The sequence below is a fragment of the Sphaerodactylus townsendi genome, linkage group LG16 (genome assembly GCF_021028975.2).
Source record: "Sphaerodactylus townsendi isolate TG3544 linkage group LG16, MPM_Stown_v2.3, whole genome shotgun sequence".
In the NCBI taxonomy this organism is placed as follows: domain Eukaryota; kingdom Metazoa; phylum Chordata; class Lepidosauria; order Squamata; family Sphaerodactylidae; genus Sphaerodactylus; species Sphaerodactylus townsendi.
In genome coordinates, this window is record NC_059440.1 from 5,904,867 (window position 1) to 5,926,875 (window position 22,009).

At 48.8% G+C, this 22,009-nt stretch overlaps 1 protein-coding gene across 3 annotated transcripts in view; it reads right to left on the reverse strand.

Moving 5' to 3' along the window:
• Nucleotides 1-22,009, reverse strand: part of LOC125445875 — a 49,976-nt gene that overhangs the window by 21,555 nt on the left and 6,412 nt on the right. For 2 of the 3 annotated variants that reach the window (XM_048519299.1, XM_048519298.1), the window contains exons 3-6: nucleotides 21,303-21,449; nucleotides 17,822-17,930; nucleotides 14,549-14,661; nucleotides 11,865-12,108 (exon numbers count right to left, since the gene is read on the reverse strand). In XM_048519299.1, the coding sequence (XP_048375256.1) occupies nucleotides 11,865-12,108; nucleotides 14,549-14,661; nucleotides 17,822-17,930; nucleotides 21,303-21,449 (613 nt within the window). The remainder of the gene's footprint in view (nucleotides 1-11,864; nucleotides 12,109-14,548; nucleotides 14,662-17,821; nucleotides 17,931-21,302; nucleotides 21,450-22,009) is intronic. The other variant, XM_048519300.1, reaches the window with a different exon arrangement.

Genomic DNA, 22,009 nt, shown 5'->3' on the forward strand with positions numbered 1-22,009 from the left:
AGTTTGCCACTGCCTGCCTCTCCGGCACAACCCTGGTATTCCTTGGCCTTCCACCCAAGTGCTAGCCAGGACTGGCCCTGCTAGGCTTTTATAGTCCTTTTTTAATCCTTCTTTTTATCCTCCTGATGGAGTCTTCCTTGGCCTTCTTCAGCCTTGAGTGAGCCCTTATTTCTCAAAAGTGTTCGCTTTTTGGCTTCCATAGTTGCAATTTCTGGTATTTTGACATGTGTATGGTCGAATCCCCACTACCGTCTTAGCCAGGTTTCAAAACACAAACTAACCAGGTTTGAGGGACGACCTCCCCATTGCTTGCGTGGCAGATTCAGTTTCTGGCGCTCGTTCTCCCCGTTAATCCGCGTTCTGGCAGGACCTGGTAGCAAGTGGGATGGACCCCATTAACACGGTCCAGAGCTGATCCAAGGGGAGGGATGAGGGTTGAAACCCTGACTCGTTTCCCGCCCTGGAGTGTGACGCAGAATTTGGGCAACCAATCAGCACTGCGATGCGCGAGCAGCCTTTCCTTGGTTTCATTTCCGCTTTTGCGATAGGCCAGCAGAAGGGGATGCAAACATTAAACAGTTAAACACGTAACTTTGAATTGTTCATGGTTTACACAGGTAACGATTAACTGTTTGCACAAACGTTAAACTTTTACACGCTGGTTTTTTTATCACACCCCTACAATGTACGTTTCCGCAGTGGGAAAAGGTCCCACCCCATCAAGGCACGCCAGCCAATCAGGGGAGACTGGCGAAGCGAGCTCGCCTGGTAGTGGGGATTGCTAACAGTTCTGCAACCGGGTGTGTCTGCTGTGTGCTCGCTGCGATGGGGAGGGAGAAACTCCGATGAAGAGGACACAGTTTCACAACAAACAGGTTTGGATCTGCGTGCAAATTTCAAGTGGGGATTCAACCTATGTTACCTCAGAAGGAGGTAACTGGCTACTCAGGATCCCAGCTGGGAAGGGGAGGGGGGAGCAGGATGAATTCCAGGAGACAAGAGGCATTTGAATAAATTTAATTGATTTTATTCAATCAGACCACATTCATAATCACAGAGAGGGAGGACTGGCTAACAGAGAACTCATACTCTTTTTATAATCAACCTATGGGAATCAAAAGCTGTTCGATACACTGAAAACGGTGAAGGCACTGACATCCCGAGAACAATGTTTCCCCAAAAATTAGACCAGGGTCTAGATACTAGGACCATAATTCCCATCAGCCTCTGTCAGCATGGCCAATTGGCCATGCTGGTAGGGGCTGATGGGAATTGTAGTTCCTGAACATCTGGAGAGCCGCAGGTTCCCTACCCCTGGTTTAGACCATCCATAATAGAATAATACAACAATGGAATCATTGAAACAGCTGAGAGTTCCCGACAAAATGCTGCACATGGACAATGTTTCCAGTTCAGTTTTTCTTAGCTTACATGTTTTTAAGAATTGGGACTTGAATCCTAATACATATATTTCTGACAATACAGAAATTGCACATAGACTCTAAGACTGATTTCTCATAAACCCCATTCATATAAAAATATGCTGTTTCATACTGATTTGCATGTTTTGTTAAACATCATCATTTTATGTATTGTTGAAGGCTTTCACGGCCCGATTCAACTGGTTGTGGTGGGTTTTCCGGGCTGTGTGGCCATGGTCTGGTAGGTCTTGTTCCTAATGCTTCGCCTGCATCTGTGGGTGGCATCTTCAGAGGTGTATCACAGAGAGAAGTCTGTTATATACAGTGTGTAACAGACTTCTCTCTGTGATACACCTCTGAAGATGCCAGCCACAGATGCAGGCAAAACGTTAGGAACAAGATCCACCAGACCACGGCCTCACAGCCCGGAAAACCCACAACAATCATCATTTTACGTCTGACCCAGTTCTCTACATTTTTGGACAGCAATTTTCTGCACAAAGTTAGCTTCAAAAACTGTTGCAGTGTCTGTCTGTGCAGCTCTCCCCATTCCAGGGTTCTACCGACTTTGGTTTGGTTCGCGTGCCGTGCAAGCAGTTTTAGGTCTGTGATCTAAATTGGAATTTTTAGCAAAGCAGCAAAGGCTTCTGGGCTTTTTAGTGAAAGGCCAACAGTAATCTGATTTGGTTATTGGTTCTGTCATTACAGCCTTTCTCCCCTGTTGAGGACCCTTTGGACGTCGGGACAAAGGTTCCTCAAACCAATCGCAGGGAAGTGTAAGATGGAGGCGGTGTTTTAGGGAAAACAGAATTGTACTTTACCGGGGCTGGTATGGATAAGGTGACCAGATGGTCACCTTGTGAACCCGGGATGGGGGTAGGTTTGCTGCAAGTATCATCAAGACGCGTAGTCGCGAGCGATTGGTGCCTTGGGGCACTGCCATTTCCCGCCCTGTGACAGGGTGGGAAACGGCAGCACCCCAGAAAGCCGTGCTCCTGCGGCCGCGTGCGGGGGAGGCTTCCACACTGCCTTGCACCCCAGAAGGCAGTGCGGCAGCCTCCCAAAAATCGGGACAATGGAAAGAAGCTGCAGGACGCGAGACAAATTGTGCGAAGGCGGGACTGTCCCGCCAAAAGCGGGACGGCTGGTCAGCCTAGGTATGGAGCATGGAGGTGCTTCAAGAATCATGATAGGGCCGTGATGGTCTCCCATTATGAAGCACGCTGCGGTGCTGGAGGTGGTGGCACGCAATCAAGGCGTCTTTCCTCCGACACGTTGAATGCCAAAGCTCCCCCTCCCCTTCCCCTCTCGCTTCCACAGGCTGCCCGGTCCTCCTAAAAGTTCTCTCCGCATTGCATTGGCCGTACTGTATTGCATTGCATTGCATTGCATTCTGGGGTGTTCACTCCTTCTGGGCCGGCCCTTTTCCTCCGGCACTGCCTTCTGAGCGGGGTCTTCCCCTCCGTATTGCATCTCTGGGCTGCTTCTCCAGAATTTCTTCGCCAGCCTCGCTCGCTCGGCTCGCTTCCGGCAGCGCCAGCCAGCCAGCCAGCCAGCAGCCAGGAGGTAAAAGCGGGCGGGCGGTTCGGTATACGGTGGCGGCGGCTCCACCGTGATCTCCGTCCCGCTATGGTGGAGCGCCGAGGACGCCAGCGAAAACCAGCCGCCACACCAGCGACGTGGGCAGAGGTGGGGCAGAGGTTTCAGGCCCCGCGGCTGGCATTGAAGTAACCGCTGTGCCGCCACCAACCGGCCTCTCCTTTGCTCCGGTAGGCTGGTTGCCTGCTCTTCTTCCCAGCCAGCAGCGCAGCACCAGCCACAGCCCAGCCAGCGCCAGGCCAGCAGGGGAGGCAGCGCGACGGCAGCGAAAAGCACACAGGCTCCCCACCTCCGCTTCGCAGACAGCCGGACACCAAGCAGCACTTCTCGTGAGTCGGCCGCTTGACGCCCTTCTCCCCGCAGTGCCCGCAAGCGGTTGGTGGGTTCTTGGCGGAGCCTTTGCCTTCCATAGCGCAGGTTTGCCTTCTGTGGGCTTTACAGAAAAGGTTAGCACGCCGCTTCGTTGTGTGGAACCGGGTGCTTGTGGAGAGGGAGAAAGGGTGGGAGCTCTCTGGCAAGCTGCTGCAGAGTTGGCAATCAGCGAGCCCAAAGCTTTGGGTCGCGGTATAGTTCCTGTGGTCAAACCTTTTTTCAAAGCTCTTATAATGCCATCAATGGCCAGTCTGTCAAGCTCCCTTGCTCTGTGCGAAGTTTACTTCCGGAAGCAAGCAGCATTTCATTCAAAGTTGCACTTGCAAGCATTAGCATGCAGTTTGTGCATTTCTTCCAAGGGAAGAGGAGGAAAGAAGAATCAGGGGTGAAATAACACCAGGTATGAAACCCAGAGAAGGTGAAGGCTTGAACAAATTGAAACACTGCGTGAAGTCAGGTCAGATGAAACAGTAAACACAAGCTTTTTCGCCTTGTATGTCTGGAGATCATGAAAATAACCTCTCAGTACCTGACGGTACAACCTACAGGAAAAATGATCTAAAACATCACAAGAGGAGTGTATGAACACTGATAAACATGTTGCCCATTGTTTCCATGCGAGAGCAGCGGCTCCGTTATTTTGACTGGCCATTAGGTGATGTGGCAAAGGAAACACTGGGCGCTTCAGTATGTTGAATGTCAAGATTTTTCTCAGTTCAGTAGTAGCTTAGGTTGTGTACTCCCAATTGTTTTGTTTTCCCCTCTGCCAACTTTGAATGATCCAGTTTAAGCAGTCAAGACATATTATTTTCAGTAACAGTTTTCATGTATAATTTTAGGTAAGTTGGAGCATATTGAGGAGAAATTAATTTCTGGTTAGTGGCATTTCTGAAGCTCATTCAGCACCAGTGTGGTATATAGCCATGCTGCAGGCTAGCAGGGGAGCAGCTCCTCTGGCCCAGGGTGCTTGGGGGTTTGTCTCCTGAGCGTTTTTTGCCCAGCCCAATGGGCTCAAAAAGAGGGAAGGCAGGCAAGCAGGCAAGTGGGGAGGAGGCACCACTTAAATTGGCATAGAACATGCTTTGTTTTATTTTCCCACCTCTTAAAAGCCAGACAAAGCAACTCCATCTGTTGCTTCCCCACCCCACCCACTCTTTTAGTCATAAATTGGCTTAAGCTGAATTTGGGAGTGAGGGGTGGCATGCAAGGGAGGGTGGGGGAGGGGCCCAGCATCTGGATATGGCCCACTCACCCTAGCGGAGGGAGGGGGAGGTGTGCCATGCAAGGGTTCATAAAGTATACTTGAAATGACTCAGTAAGCCAGTGTTCACAAGTAAGGGTGAAACAGCTCCAGTGGTACATGTGAAGCTGCCTCATGTGTGGTTTAGTGATTCAGAATGGTGGACTCTAATGTGGACAACTGGGTTTGATTCCCCATTCCTTCCCATGAGTGGTGGACTCTTTTCTGGTAAACTGGATTTGTTTCCCCACTCCTACGCATGAATTGTGTTGTGTATCCTTGGGCTAGTCATGGTTTTTCAGAACTCTCTTAGCCTCACCTACCTCAGCTACAAGGTGTTGGGAAAACAGCAAACATTTTGAGAGAAAGCTGCAGGTTTTTTGAAAGAGATCTTGGAAAGTGGGCAGCTGAAATATTTCCCAAAACTGAAAATGCATTTGAGGCTCCTACAACTTTTGCAGACAATCCTACAAGCCATCAGGAAATCTACAAGGAATTTTCTAGCATTGTAGCAGCTGCAAATGTGAATTTTAGTAAACAATTTTTTACAGTTCCGCTAAAGATGGAGGCAACACTGTCCTTTTCTTACTTTCCTCTAGATAAAAGCTTTCAAATTTGAAAGACTTGATCTTTCCTGCATAACGGATTGGCTGGAATTTGGAAAATCTGGAGAAACGCGAGCTGTTGGAATTTCAAAAAAAGGTCTATCTAGAAAACATAAATTCGAGAAGATAGAAGGGATGACAGAGGAGAACACAGCCAGTTTTGAAAAAAATGAAATCCGTCAAAGTGAGGAAATCTCTCGCCAAATAATTTTTTAAAATCAATGAAGTTAACTGGGAATTGCTTTTCTTCTTGGTTTGGGTTATCTTATGCTTGTGGGAGCAGCTGTTTTCTCAGCTTTGAATTATATAAAATCTGGACACGCGAAGAAACAGACTCACAGATAACCTGAGTGCTGTACATGTGTTGCTCCCGCAAACTTACAAAAGTATGAGCCAAACATAGACAAATTATCAGCATGCATGCAACAGTAGCAGAAATCGCGATTAATTGCCGTGACTACGCCAAATGCAAACATCTCAACCTTTCAATAAAAAAAGTTGTTTATACAATAAAAGTTGTTGTTTATATAAACTTGTTTATAAAATAAAAGTTATTTATATCTTGGAAGCTCTGTCATTGTGTTTTTCTTTTCAAACGATGGTAATGTATGAGTTGTTTTTCTAAACAAAAACTCAGTATTCAGGTTAAATTGCCGTATTGGCACTTTGCGATACATAAATGGGCTTTGAGTTGCGGTTTGGGCACTCGACCTCAAAAAGGTTCGCCATCACTGTGATAGGGTGTATGGGCAGCTTGGAGCTGGCTTCCAAGCCACAGGCTGCTGCTGTGTGCAGACGTTGGGGGGGGGGGGGGATGCACACAGGAAAAACCTTCCCAGGCTTGTCCCTGGAGCCCCTTCCCCACACTGGTCAGGGCAAAATACAACTGCCCCTGACTCAGGGGAAGGGGCAGGCCATTAAAAAACCTGGCCTGGGACAGGCCTGGGAAAGGAAGGAACGTCAGGAAGGCCAAAAAACCCAACATGGCGAAGGAAGAAAACACCAACGAAGGTGGAGCCCCTCCCAGCATGCCACGTGTGCCAGCTATCCCTGGAGGCTGATGAGAAAATCAAAACCAACAACTTCGCCCCGGGGAAGCCGGCGTCCACCTTCGTCAAGGCAGTTCCTCCACTGCTGCCTCGCCCCTGCACCAAAGTGTCGCACAAGACGCCACTGGCTCGCTCCTTCCGGAAAGCAACTTCTGAGCCTGAGCCGCCACTGCCATCTTGGGCTGCGCCATCATTAGCTGTTGTGGGAAACCCTCCTGCCTCCATAAAAAGAAATAGGAAGCACGAAACACCCACCAAGTCAGCCGAGCCAGGGCGGGGCTACTCAAGGCACCTGCCCTCCTGAAGGCAGCATCAGCGGCAGCTCCGAGCCACTGGCTGTTGCAGAGAGCAGGTGTCGGTGGGGCCTGTGCAGAGAACATTTCCAAGAGACAATATTCCCAGACATTTCTCTTGGACCACTCACCCATGTGTCTGAAGACACCCAGGGTCAGGGCAGAACTGAAAACTGCTCCTGATCCAGGGGAAGGGACAGGCCATCAGCAACCTTGCCTGGGAAAGGCATCAGAAGGAGCAAACCGGAAGGCCAGAAAAGAACAGAGTGACGGGAGAGAACATCACGGAAGGTGGATAAGCCCCCCACATTGGAGCCCTTCCCAACGTGCCATGTGCACCAGTTGTCCCTGGAGGCTGACAAACTTTCCATCATCAGGGCTAACAGTTTTTCCCCAGGGAAGCCACTCTCTACCTCCGTAAAGGAAGCTCCTGTGCTGCTGCCTTGCCCCTGCACAGAGGTGTAACTCCAAGGGGTGGGGGGGAGGGTGACTCACCGGGCACGTGCCCCTGTGGGGGTGCGGCGAGGGCGTTCCGGGGTGGGACGGGGACGTTCCTGGGCAGGGCAGAGGACGCACCAGCGCACCGGGCACTTTTCCCCCCTTGCTACTTCTCTACCAGCATAAACGTATCCCACCCAAACTTACTTCTCAACCTGCACCAAAATGTCACTCAAGGAGCCACTGGCTGACTCCTTCCAGACAGAAACTTCTGGGCCTGAGCCACCGCCGCCATTTTGGGCTGCACCATCACTGCTCCCCTCACTAGCTGCTGTGGGGAAAACCAGCGGCCTCCATGAAAGACATCAGAAATAGGCACAAGAAAATATCCACTGTCATGAGTACTTACAAGGACTCGGAGGACTCGGATGCAAAACCTGACAACAACAGATGAAGTGTACAGACAGGACTTCCAAGTCCATCCCAGGAGGAGGGCCTAACTCAGGGTAGGGAACCTGCGGCTCTCCAGATGTTCAGGAACTACAATTCCCATCAGCCTCTGTCAGCATGGCCAATTGGCCATGCTGGTAGGGGCTGATGGGAATTGTAGTTCCTGAACATCTGGAGAGCTGCAGGTTCCCTACCCCTGGCCTAACTCCTCCTCCAGCCTGACCAGGGTGGCGCAGAAAACTTCACAACTTGACCACACCTGATATTGTCACCAAGCAGTCAAGGAAAGGCCTGGCTCTTCCTCCCCAAAATTGACATCACTGCCCCAGGCGCCATCAGGCCCCCTCAAATTTAATACCTCCAGGTGGAGTGAGCCCAGACTCAGAGGACTCTGGTGCAGAACCTGACAGCACAGTGCATGCAGCCAGAGTCCAAGATGAGGCAATGGAGACTTAAATTCTGGAAAAGGTACAGAGTGACTCAATTGAGTCATTAGCCCCATCACTTGGTGGTGCTAAATATGTGCTGAGTTTTATTGATAGTGCAAGCCATTTTGCATATGTGTATCTCATCAGATCTAAAGACCAAGTGTCAGGGAAATTCAAAAGTGATGTGGCGGCTGTGCGAAACAAATTTGGCAAAGCTCCACAGATTTTGTATACAGACAATGGGACTGAGTATAGCAGCAGCGAGTTCCAAAGGTACTTGGAGAGTAAAGGCATACAGAATGCCAGATTAGTAACATATACTCCAAAGCTATGGTGACCAGACGTCCCGCTTTTGGCGGGACAGTCCCGCCTTAAAACAATTTGTCCCGCGCCCCGCGGGTTTTTTGAACCGTCCCGATTTTTGGAAGGCTGCCGCACTGCCTTCTGGGGCGCTCCCCTTTTCCTGCCCTGTTTCCCACCCGGGTCCCGGTTTACAAAGGTGACAATCTGGTCACCTTATCCAAAGCACAATGGCCTTGCAGAGAGCTTCAATAGAACTTTAATGGAAACTGCTTGCTGCCTATTAAGGTAGGCACAGTTGCCCGACCCGTGCCTGCCTCCATGTGGGCTGAGAAAGCACTGAGAAAACTGTGGCTGGCCCAAGGGCACCCAGCAGGCTTCCGGTGGACGAGTGGGAATTGAACCCAGTTCTTCAGATTAGAGTCTGCCACTCTTAACCACTATGCCATGCAGGCTCTCCAGCCTCCTCTGCTCCCATCATTTTCCTGATCTGAAACAGCCGGAGGCAGGGGGGGTGTGCTAATGATAAAATATAAACTGGGGTACAAAGGGCTCTGTGAACTTTTGGGAACTCTAGAGATGTATTTCCCAAATGTTTATTTCCCTAGTGCTATTGAGCTAACCATTTTGGAAATCTGTGCTGAGTATGAAAAATATAGTTAGAAATAGGTCAAAAATCCCACTGGGCACATATCGACCCCCAGGTTGGCCTGAAGTGACTCTTTGGATACCAGACAATGGGCGATTCCGCACACGAGTAAAACAGGTTCGACCCAGTTCCCTGAGAAGGGTACTAACCTAGGTCGAAGCCATTGTTGTTCACCACTGCAACCGGCTTGATCCCAGCTCGGGGGGCAGAATCATCCTGTGCCTCTTTGCCGCTCCGTTCCGATTGGCTACTGTTCTATGGCCATGTTCCGTCTATCCCCACACACGTTATTTTAAAAAACTGCCACAGGAATGGAGGGACGAAGGTGGCGTTTTTTGATTGGCCAGTTGTACGCATGCCCGAAACACTCAGCTGTGATTGGCTGAATGGGGGACTCCTGGCACCAGAGATTCCGCACTTTACTGGAATCGAGCTGAGTTCGAGCGTGGTTCCCTGAAAAAGTAGTAGTTCCCAACCGGAGTTGGAAATTTGACCATTACACGGGGCGAAGCTGGTACAAAACCATGTCGATCCCAGTGGTTGTGTGGAGCACTTAGGTCGAACGCAGCTCGAACTTAGGTCGATAACCCAAGTGCAGAATCGACCAACGTCTTCCTTCATGAGGATGACTGACTCCTGCATTTCTATAAATGCTTCCAGGGAACATGATCTCTATTTCCTTCCATTCCTCACATTTTTGTATAACCGGCATTTACCGTTAAAATTGAATTATTTGGCTTCCAATTCAAAATATTTAAAACACTCCAGAGACTCGCAGCCAAAAAGCTCGCCATAAAGCACTTGAATTGAGCATGCAGAATGGCATTAATTTTGCAAAGTGATGCATATTCCACCGTAAATTAATCTTCACGTGCTAGATGCTTGGGCGACAGTACTAGCGAGCCTTGCGTACCCAATTGCTTCACGCTTGAAGGGTCAATGAAGCAGGCCTTCTCAGTTGGAAAAGAGAAGGGAGAGAGTCTTTTAGCTCTCAGTGTGGTGAAAGAAAACACTCGTGCCTGCCTTTGGAGTCTTTTTTACATTCTCATAAAGGAGATGGAAAAACCCTTCAAAAAGAGGCCGGCCTTTCGGACTGGAAATGAAGACCTCAGAAGCACAACACTAGCACTGCAGGTATCTCAGTTAGCCCTGATTGAAAGCTGTTTCACATCGTGCATTTTTCGGTGTACCCCTCTGTGTTCACACTTTGCAGGTGGGCTGAGGAGGGGACAGCACTAGAGAACACCTTTTCTACATTCAGGAGGCAGCCCTTACATTTGGCCAAAGTGTATATCCATATCATTTTACTCATTTAAAAAAAAATTTATACCTTCCATCTCCCCCAAAGCTGCTTACATAATTCTCCATCAATTTATCTTCACAACAATCTTGAGAGGTAGGTTGGGCTGACAACATGTGAGTGGCCTGAGGTTATCAGCAAGCTCGCATGGCAGAGTTGGAATTAGAATCTGGGATGCATGGATGCTAAAACCATCTCACCAGCTCTAAATTTCTCAGTACTGAACAATACTAAAATCAAGACAGTGACTAATGAACACCACCCAGACAAAGGAAGTCTATAGGCAGTAAGCAATGAAAGGGATCAAAAAGGCCAGGCTACTACAATGCAGATGCCCTCACTAATTGACAACGCTAGCTTCATGGTTACTCACATGCTAAATGGGTGGATCCCACCCAACGCATGCAAATCAAGCTTGCTAATTGCGCCCTTTACACTTGTTAACAGGCAAATGGTTCCTTCACCCACCCTGGACATTCCACAGGTATATATACCCCACTTGCTTTACTACCATCAAATCCTCTGAAGATGCCAGCCACAGATGCAGGCGAAACGTCAGGAGAAAATGCTACTAGAACACGGCCAGACAGCCCTGAAACCACACGATGCCCCAGTGATTCTGGCCCTGAAAGCCTTCAACAATACAGCTCTATATTATTACGATTCTCAGTACAACCAAGATTGCATTAAAAACAAGAACTCCGCCCTAACGTAACTCAAACGTCCTGCCAAACAGAAGCCAGCTTCTGTGCCAAGACATTCTGGCTCAGTGATGGCGAACCTTTTAGAGACCGAGTGCCCAAATTGCAACCCAAACCCCACTTATTTATTGCAAAGTGCCAACCCGGCAATTTAACCTGAATGCTGAGCTTTTATTTTAGAAGAAACTGGTTGGCTCCCTCTTCCTCTGCCCCACCCGCTCAAGCAGGGGCCAGCCTGCTCTAGCCTCCAGCAAGTCCCACACACACCGCTCTGTGCCTCTCTAGCATCTTTGCCTCCTCTGCGTGCCCCCCCCCCCCCCGGCAACAGCCACCCGGAGCACAGGAACCAGGCCCGCCAGCCGAGTCCTCCCTGCTCACCGCAGTGTGCGCACATTGTGCTCAGTGGCCCAAGCCAGCCTAGATGTGGGGGGGGGGTGATTTTCCACCCTCCACATGACAAACTCTGTGCGCGCGTGCCCACAGAGAGGGCTCCGAGTGCCACCTCTGGCACCCGTGCCATAGGTTCGCCATCACTGTTCTGGCTCATCTGAAGCAGAATTTACGCATGTTGCAGCCGGAGGCTTCTAAGGCAGAAAACGCAGAGCACCAGCCAAGACCTTGTCACCCTACAAAAGCGAAGCGTGCCTCAGGATGTGCCCAACGCTTCTACGCACCTGAGAATTGCAGGGAAAAGATTAGCACTGCAGAGGAAGTGACTTTTAGGTGGATTGTTTAACATGCCCGATCCTTTTGAGAGGAAGTGCTGATAAGCTTCTAAGGGTAAACATTTTCAAATCCACAGTACTTCAACAATAAAATCCAAACCCGGAGCCAGAATAAAGCATGTAAAATGAGGCAAAGGTTCTTAGATTTGTTGGTGGGCAGGCAGTATTAGAAATGTGTTTTAATACCTCTCAACAAATCTAAGAACAATGAATATAGCTCTAAGCCAGGGATGAGGGAGGATTTGAGTGCAGCATGGAAAACAGATAGAATGTTTAAAAATCAAGCATTCTAACCAAGATATGCAGGTCTGAGAACCAGCATGTTGAGTCTTGTGAATACGTTGCGAGTACCTTCTCCATTTACTTGAGAACCTTCTCCATTTGCTTGAGAAGATGTTCGTTTCAGTAAAGCCAGGTGGATGTCTTTACTTTCAATGGATTTGGGCCTCTTGAAGGCCATGGAGGACTGTTGAGGGTTTCTTCCCATTGACCTATGGAATACTCTGAAGTCAGCTTCACATTCTTGAGGCTTTTTCTCCTATTAGGGCAGAAGTCGTTATAAAGTAGTAAATGAATGGTAAAGGTAGCTTGGCAGGGATGCTGAGAATTCTGGGTACTTATTAGATTTTTTTTAAATCCCATTCCTCCACCTGGAAGCTCAGCACAACATATCCACCTCCTCTCAACTCGGAGCGTTTCCCCACTTACTCATAGCCCCCTATGCCGCGCGCTTCTCTCAGCTCGCCTCATTTCTGGTGCACACCCGGGCTTCCCCACAACCCCGCACTCTGCGGGGGGTCATCAAAAGGCGCCGTTCTGAAGAGCACCAGGAATGACATGCGTTGAGGGGGCGCGACAGCATCGGCATCGGAGCGGCTGCGTTGTCGCCGCCCCTGTAGTGGGGAGTGCCAGGGGACCCCGCGCTACTTGGCTACAGTAGCGCGGGGCAGAAGGTAAGTGGGAAAACGCCCTCAGTCGTCCATAACCAAGGTCATTGGGGCAAAGAGCAGGCCCCCACAGAAGTGAAAAGTTGTTACTACTCATGGAGAAGAATGAAGTGCAAATATTGTCCCTTTTTTGGCACCCGAGTCACAGCTGACTGATTGCAACCCTGAGGGATCTCAAGGCAAGATAATTGGGCTGCCATTGCCTACCTCTGTGTCATGATCCTGGTATTCTTTGGAGGTCTCCAATCCAAATACTAGCAGGGCCAGGGCTGAGAATATGTGACTGGCCCAAGGTTACCCGGTAAGCTTCCACGGTGGAAGTAGGGATTCAAACCTGGGCCCCTTCCGCACACGCAAAACAATGCGTTTTCAAACCACTTTCACAACTGTTTGCAAGTGGGTTTTGCTATTCCGCACAGCTTCAAAGAGCACTGAAAGCAGTTTGGAAGTGCATTATTCTGCATGTGCGGAATGAGCCCTGGCTTTCCCAGGTCCTAGTCCAACACCTTAAATGCTACACCATGCTGGTTCACAGTCATGATTTTAGATGTATTTAAATGGGGCTCAGACAAAATCGGGGAGCAGAGGTCTAGCAATGACTAACAGCCACCATGACTAAAGGGAGCTTCCATGTTCAGAGGCAGCAAATAAGCTTTGCCTGGGTTTAGCAAGGAGAGGGAGGAAGAAACAGGTAAATGGAATAAGGATTCTTCTAACTAACTATACTTACAGAAAAACGCTAGCCGGCATTTCCTGACCTCCTTAACCAATCACTGGGCAGTACTGATGGAACTTTCCAGAGTTAGAATGAATTCCCCCTCCCATGCCAAATTCACAGCTCAACTGTGTGAGCTAATGAAAAGGCCTGCGTAGATGGCTTTGAAGAGTAATGCTGTTGGGAAATTTAGATCCTTTAACTTGTGAATGAGCAGAGTGTGGAACAAAAGAGACCTTGAGACAATTGCTGGAGTTATACAAAAAGAAAAAGAAGAAGAAGAAGAGTTTGGATTTATATCCCCCTTTCTCTCCTGCAGGAGACTCAAAGGGGCTTACAATCTCCTTGCCCTTCCCCCCTCACAACAAACACCCTGTGAGGTAGGTGGGGCTAAGAGAGCTCCGAGAAGCTGTGACTAGCCCAAGGTCACCCAGCTGGCATGTGTGGGAGTGCCCAGGCTAATCTGAATTCCCCAGATAAGCCTCCACAGCTCAGGCGGCAGAGCTGGGAATCAAAGCCGGTTCCTCCAGATCAGAAACACCAGCTCTTAACCTCCTACGCCACTGCTGCTTGCTTACTTACTAACAAAAGGGAAAAAACAGGGTCACATAGAATAAAACAAAGAATAACTTTCTAGTCTAGTTCAAACTCGGTTACATTGCATAGGGCAGTGGTGGTGAACCTTTGGCGCTCCAGATGTTATGGACTACAATTCCCATCAGCCCCTGCCAGCATGGCAAATTGGCAGGGGCTGATGGGAATTGTAGTCCATAACATCTGGAGTGCCAAAGGTTCGCCACCACGGGCATAGGGCCACGTAGTGCCACATGGTGCCTATAGGCAAGGCACAGATTCACCTCTTAAGGTGAATCTCCAACAAAGAAAATCTCATGACTGACTGAGACAAAAGGAACATAGATAACCTTATAACCTCTGACCTACCTGCCTAGTCTCACATAAGCAAAGTCTGCTTAACTAGCCAATGGCTTAACAATTGAACTGGTCCTACAACTATGACCTCAGTAACTAATTAGCATGCACATAGTTAACCCCTTCTTGTCAGGATTGTGACAGACACTTGCAAATTCTCACAAATGCTCAGCGTGGGGGGAGGGGGGTAGCTAACACCAGGAGAGAACCAAAGAACAGTGAACTTAACTGGAAAATTCCTCTAAGATGGTTTATCTCTCGACGTTGCCCCAACTCTGGGTGGCCCAGAGTTGCCCAAGAAGGACCCCAAAACATGCCCGTCCCTCATGCTGCTGGAATTCAAATAATCAAAATCAAGCGATCAGCAAAATGGGAGAATGAACTACCTTGTGCTGGACTTCACAGGTGGCCAAAAGCAACTCTGTCTCTGCCACAACAATGTTGTAGACGTCATTCAGAAAACGAACCATTTCGGGAGCCCGCTTGGATCCTTTTGCATCTGTTTTATAGAAAGCAAACGTTTGTTTTGTGAAGGTGAAGAAAATATTTGCAAGGACTGCTAGCTCATGGGCACATCTGGAACCAAAGGAAGGCTAGAGGCTACTAGCTGCGACAGTTCACAACCCAACCCAACTGCGCGAGTGAGAGTTAGTCAGAAACGGTTTGGCAGCCAGCGCAGGCTTGAGTGAAAAGGGTCCATATTTGAGGAAATGCTCTGAGGGGACCTGTTCAAGGGGATGAGAAGACTGCTTAAGGGAACAGCCCCTTGTGGACCCCTGCCTCCTTTTGTTACCGCCAGGAAAATATTTTCCTGAGCTTATCGCTGAACTACACTGGCTAAGGATCAGAGCAAAGAGACCAGTGTTGTCCAAAAGTCTCCATAAGGCCTGGAAAGAACGTGTATATATGAATGTGCTGATGTTTCACATGGTTTCCTTCTTGCCTTTGTCCCTTTTAAGATGTAATGTAAGCCCCTCAGTGTTGGATTTATTATTTGCCAAATGTTTAGGATTATACTTTAGCTAGGTTCTCCAGTTGATTTAAGGTTTTGTTAATTTAGAATACTCTTGCTTATATGTAAATGGGCTTGTACTGTATTGGAGGTTCTTTAAGATTTCCTCTAATGTTTAAGTTTAGAAATGTTATTTTAGATATCTGTATCTGTTGGAAAAAGCAGCAGCTTGTAACAGCTGATATTAAGGGACAAGGAAATTAGTCCTGGAATTCAGTTTGGACCAACACCCAGGTAATCCCATCTTCACCAACAAAAGGGCCTTTTGACTAACAAAGGATGGACTCAGGGTGTGGACTGGCTGTTGGAAAATGTCACCCTGTTTTGCTATTGGACTGTTTGAAGTTTTACTCTCAGGATCCAGAAGCTCATTGGACTGTTCACATTTTTACTTTCAGGATCCAAAAATTAATTGGATCATTTAAACTTGTCTCTGTCTAACACTCCCAAGGAACCACCTCAGGCAAGAAGGTGCAAGCTTCTCCTCTGGGATTTGATCTCATCAGCATGTGCAAAAGGATTGTTTTCTCCCTTTGGTGTTCTAGGATATTTTCTCTGTATTAGATGGAAGGAGACCGCCCCCTTCCTGGTTTTTGCACTATGGGGGTGGGACTGCCCTACACCCCCTTTCTGGGTTACTGGGGAAATGTATAAAAGGGGCTGATGCACAGCCATGTGGGGGTCCTTTTGCTGACCTGTGCCAAGAAATCACTGGCCAATAAAGAACCTCCCTGCTTTCGAAGAAACTCTGGTCTCCTGCGCCTTTCCTCCTTGCCTTGCTGTCACGAGCTGAAATCACTTGAAATCACTCCTAGAAATCACTTTATGTTACCGGGGCAGCGGTAACACTTTCTCATGCTCAGCTTGTACATTTGTAAATAAATGGGTTTCATAACAGAAGAATTCCATAAATCTCCTATACACTCTCCTTTCAAAGAACTAGCCTGTTTGCAGCTGCCTCTGAATTACTGACTTCTCAGCAGAGCAAATTTGCAACGCTGGCATCGACTCATAAATGGTCCTAAACTTACTCCCGCCCCTTTCCATGAATGCACATGGGGAGCTCTTGGTGCGTCAGGAATACAGAATCGATCCCCCACTTAACTTTCGGGAAGTGTTCTTCCCCCTGCTTCTTTTCAAACGGTGATATTATTAACGTGAAGGAAAACAGATGTCTTTTTCACATGCAAACTAATCCGAGGCAATACTCCAAAAGAAGAAGAAAAAGACAAGCCGCCACAGCTTAATTTGGAAGGGGTGTGTGTGTGTGTCTAACAGAGCAATATTTTTTTTCCAGGTTTTCTACCACGCAGAGTCAATTTGGAAACAGCAGGACTTTCCCTGATTCAAACTGTAATTGCCTCCAAACTCACACAGAGATTCCTCCTTTTATTTTTCATTCCGTTTGCCCGTTTGATTTTAATTAAAAACTCAATAAAATCATAATGGAAAAAGTATCGACAACAGTAAAGCAAAGAGCGTTGCAGGCTGTGCTCAAAAAACCCCACTTAGCAAAGATGTTCACCTTGGGCGAGTCACTTGGTAATAGCGAGTCACTGTGACTTACTCGATGTCTTAGAGAAGAGAGAGCAGAGCCCATCTAAACTGACATAAACATGTATGCACATCTGCTTCCCTCCAATCACAGGGCAGCTACCGCATTTCTTTTGGTTTTTATTTGTTTGGTTTCATTTCGCTCAGCTCCTTCTGTTTCGGCCTAACGTTTAACCTCTCTGACGAGAGAACGAGAGCAAGGGGACGCTCGGTATCACGTTTAAACTCAGAGGAGGTGCCTTGCGCACGGTCTCACAAAGATGTGTTCGTGTGGTATGGACCCAAAGGCGTTGGAGAGGTCCAACCATGCTAGCGCGCATTGTCTTCTGGAACGTCAGCAGGTGTCAAGCACACTTTGTAGGACGAAGTTGTGTTCATGGCAGCCCTCGCAGGACATGAAGCCTTTCTGCTGATGGCTGATGAGATCTCCTGCGATGGCCCAGTCAGCGATGCGGGCGGCGAGGCAGCTGGCGTACATCTTGTACATGGTGCTGCACAGGGAGATGGGCCTCCAGTTGCTGGGGTCTGCTGGGTCACCTTTTTTGTGGGAAAGGACTGTCATCGCTTTCGTATTCACCGACTGACGTGATGACGTGAAGAAAAGTTCCCGCCCCAACATGGCACGACAGCCAATCAGGAGAGACCCGCCAAGACCCGCCAAGCCGATCACGCGGCTGTGGGGATTGTTGCGTTGCTGGAATCTGATGCAGGCCTATAAGTCTTCCCTGGAAAATTGGTGCAGTGAAGATGTTGAATCCGCAATGAAAAGCTGCGGTTCGTTTTGAAACTTGGATTAATCTACTTTTAATTTTCCCTGGAGAATGGGGAACTGCACACAGCTGCAGCTGACATTGAACCAGGTCTAGAATCTCCATTTGCAGGGAGCAAAGAAACTTCAGTTTGCACAGGATAACCTGCTTCAACACAGCACATTGAGCCAAGGTTTTTCAAGCTAGGTGCTACACATGAAGGGAGGAAGAATGTGAGCCGACAAGCTGCGTTCGCCTGCGCAACTTTACCTTGGGCTGCTGTTCTGGGTGATGATTAAGGCCGATAAAAACACGTCATGCTTGTATCAGGAGTCGCAACTCACCAAGGCTGAAGTGGTGATGAACGCGTTCTGCCGCTTTAAAGCACTGATCCTGTAGCCAGGTCTTGGCATCTTCTTCCAGTTTATTTATCTCACTCGTGTCCTTAGAGGACTAGGGACAGAAAATTATTTTAAATGAGTATGGATAGGAATCAGTGGTGGGATCCAAAAATTTTAGTGACAGGTTCCCTCGCCAGCCCCCCCTCACCAAAGGGGGCAGAGGCGTACCTAGGCAAACCTGAGCCCTGGGCAAAACCTGAGTTGGATGCCCCCCCCCATGGGCAGCCACCCCACCACGACCCCCCAAAACATTTTTTGCACCAGGTCATTTCTAAATCATCATCACATTATAGAAAATGCCCACAAATCTGAACACAGCAATGGTGAAACACACAGGTTCTTTGGTAGAGACTGGTGAGATAAAAGGTACGAAAGGCTGAAAATCAATGAATTGCAGTACCTGAAAGGGATTAACCCAATTCAGGGAGTTACATTATGAGTCGCAATTGCTATATGGAACCTTCACGTTCAAAGGCAGTATGCCTCTTGGGGAGGCAAGGGCGTGGAGATGGGAAAGCGGACCCAATGAGTAACCCCCTCTCAGCACACACAAATAATTAGTAACCCACTCTCGGGAACTTGTGAGAACCTGCTGGATCCCACCTCTGATAGGAATGCTGTGGAAGGAAAAAGGCACTATTAACTTGAAACTCATTCCACTTTGGGTTGAGAATCTCAGTTTTTGAGGAGGGGGTTTCCCTCAGGAAGCACCTCAATGTAAGTAATAATCTGGGTAATAATCTGCAACTCTCTGGACACATCATGAACTTGTTCTGCTGTGAACGCTAAAGTGTAGTTTTCTACTACAAGGAGGAGCCATTTAGTTGTAAACACTCTCTTCCTCCCCACTAGTCAGCATTTCAAGTTACTGCCTGTTTGGCAGTAATGACAAAATACAGATGGCGCTAGGCTGAAAGTTGCTAAGAGTGCAATCCTCAACAGTAACAACCAGTCGGGCAGCCCCATCCAAACAGCAAGGCAGGTGGCCGTGGCGCCGACTCTGCGTCACCCTGCAGCTCCCAGAGAGGCTTCTCAGTGGTGCAGGGAGGTCTGCACAACCAAACAGATTCCCCACAGCCAAGAAAAAAGGCAAACTCTATGCTGGGGATCATTAGGAAAGGAATTGATAATAAAACTGCAAAGATTGTCATGCCCTTATATAAAGCAGTGGTGCGACCGCACTTGGAGTCCTGTGTTCAGTTCTGGTTGCCGCATCTCAAAAAGGATATTGAGGAGATAGAAAAAGTGCAGAGAAGGGCAACGAGGATGATTGAGGGACTGGAGCACCTTCCCTATGAGGAGAGGCTGCAGCGTTTGGGACTCTTTAGTTTGGAGAGGGGATGTCTGGGGGGGGATATGATTGGAGTCTAAAAAATTATGCATGGGGTAGAAAATGTTGACAGAGAGAAATTTTTCTCTCTTTCTCACAATACTAGAACCAGGGGGCATTCATTGAAAATGCTGGGGGGAAGAATTAGGACTAATAAAAGGAAACACTTCTTCATGCAACGTGTGATTGGTGTTTGGAATATGCTGCCACAGGAGGTGGTGATGGCCACGAACCTGGATAGCTTTAAAAGGGGCTTGGACAGATTTATGGAGAAGTCGATTTATGGCTACCAATCTTGATCCTCTTTGATCTGAGATTGCAAATGCCTTAGCAGACCACATGCTCGGGAGCAACAGCCGCAGAAGGCCCTTGCTTTCACATCCTGCAGGTGAGCTCCCAAAGGCACCTGGTGGGCCACTGCGAGTAGCAGAGAGCTGGACTAGATGGACTCTGGTTTGATCCAGCTGGCTTGTTTTTATGTTCTTATGTTCTTAAGCCTCTTGGGTCGTACAAGTCTGAATCTCCTGCCACCGGCTCCTCCCCTGGCCACGTCCCCAGACCATCCCTGCTATGCTGGTAACAGAGGCAGGGGTGCTGGGATGGTGGTGCAGCATCCAATGCTGCTGCACACCAGCAGGTTTGCCTCTCTGGCAGGGTAAGTGCCCAGGGGAGGGTCAAAATCAGATTGAAAAGAACTGGTGCGAGGGCACGGCCTTGTTTTGCTCCCCTGGAGACAAATATTTTTGGTGTAAGCGATTCCTCAGCGGCGTAGGAGGTTAAGAGCTCATGTATCTAATCTGGAGGAACCGGGTTTGATTCCCAGCTCTGCCGCCTGAGCTGTGGAGGCTTATCTGGGGAATTCAGATTAGCCTGTACACTCCCATACACGCCAGCTGGGTGACCTTGGGCTAGTCACAGTTCTTTGGAGCTCTCTCAGCCCCACCCACCTCACAGGGTGTTTGTTGCGAGGGGGAAGGGCAAGGAGATTGTAAGCCCCTTTGAGTCTCCTACAGGAGAGAAAGGGGGGATATAAATCCAAACTCTTCTTCTCCTTATTGCATTGGACCTGACAAACTGTGTTGTGGTGCAGCATCTTGATGAGGAAGATCAATCTACTCTCTACACCCATTTTTTCAAGTTTAACCCATAACTTATCTCTTGGGACAGAATCAAAGGCCCCCTTGATGTCCAGGAATGCTGCATATAGTGGCCTTTTGGTTTTGTTACAAGTTTTGATTATCAGTTGGTTAGTGACCATAATGTGGTCAAAGGCCCAGGGGAGGGTAAACATGCCGGTGCAAGGGCGTGTCGCTCCCACAAACCCTTTTGGCCCCCTTCCTTCAGATGGGGCCCTGTCTACTGAAGTCAATGGGTTCAGAAGGGTGCCACTCTGCTTGGGACTGCACTATAAATAACCTGTAGGCATGAGGTGAGAATAAAGAGTGAACATGGACAGTCACAGCCTTTTGGTTATGTGTTCACCGTATGTTTCAATCCACATTGCTGGCTCTGGCCCATAAAGCCTCATGAGTGCAGACGGCACTTCTCCAGCCTGCAAGGGTCCATGGGAAACCTCTTTTGGACAGCTGGGGTTGCATCACTGGATTTCGACCCAGACAGACCAAACACCAGGTCCAATCCAGCCAGGCTTTGGAACCACCACTGATTTCAACAGGATATCCACAACTGCAACGATGAACTTGACAGAGGCTGGGTCATCTCTGCTCAGTGCACGCGTGTGCGTAAAGCACCAATAAGTCACAGCCAATTTATGGTAACCCCAGCAAGGAGCTTTCGAAGCAGAGGCAGGGGCGGAGCAAGGGGGAACTGCACCTGGGGCACGTGTGCCCTGTGCCCGTACCCACCTCTGCCCCGGAACGCCCCTGCCCCCACACTGGCATGCGTCCAGGGCAAGATGCCCTATCCTTCCCCCTGGGCGCTACTCCACTGAACAGAGGTGGTCTGCCATTGCCTTCCTCTGCAGAGCTTTCCTTGGAGGTCTCCCTTCCAAGTTCCAACCCTGCTTAGCTTCCAAGATCTGACGAACTTTAGCTATACCATGCTGCCTTCCCTCCGTGCTCACAGCATACTCACTAGCAAATCGGAAGCACCAGGACAACAGCCAAAATATCTTCTGACAAAACTTTGACCGAGGAGATGGAAAACTATTTCTCGTCGCGTTGAGTCCTTTAGCTGATGTTTCATCTCAGCAGCCAGAGCAGCTTCCAGCCTTTCTAAAACCTAAAAGAGTCATACATTTTGATGAACGTCACATACACAGGAGTTACTTGCTTTCCAATTCAGAGCAGCAGACTCCAATCTGGAGAATGGGTTCAGTTGCCCACTTTTTCCCATGAAGCCTGCTGGGTGATCTTGGACCAGACACAGTTCTCGCCGACCTCTCTCAGCCCATGCAGAGGCAGGCAATGGCAGAACCATTGATAGCTTTAAAAGGGGCTTGGACAGATGTATGGAGGAGAAGTCGATTTATGGCTACCGATCTTGATCCTCTTTGATCTGAGATTGCAAATGCCTCTTTGATCTGAGATTGCAAGTCCAGGTGCTCGGGAGCAACAGCCGCAGAAAGCCATTGCTTTCACCTCCTGCAGGTGAGCTCCCAAAGGCACCTGGTGGGCCACTGCGAGTAGCAGAGTGCTGGACTAGACGGACTCTGGTCCGATCCAGCAGGCTCTTTCTTATGTTCTTAAGGCCATTGCTTTCACATCCTGCATGTGAGCTCCCAAAGGCACCTGGTGGGCCGCTGCAAGTAGCAGAGTGCTGGACTAGACGGACTCTGGTCT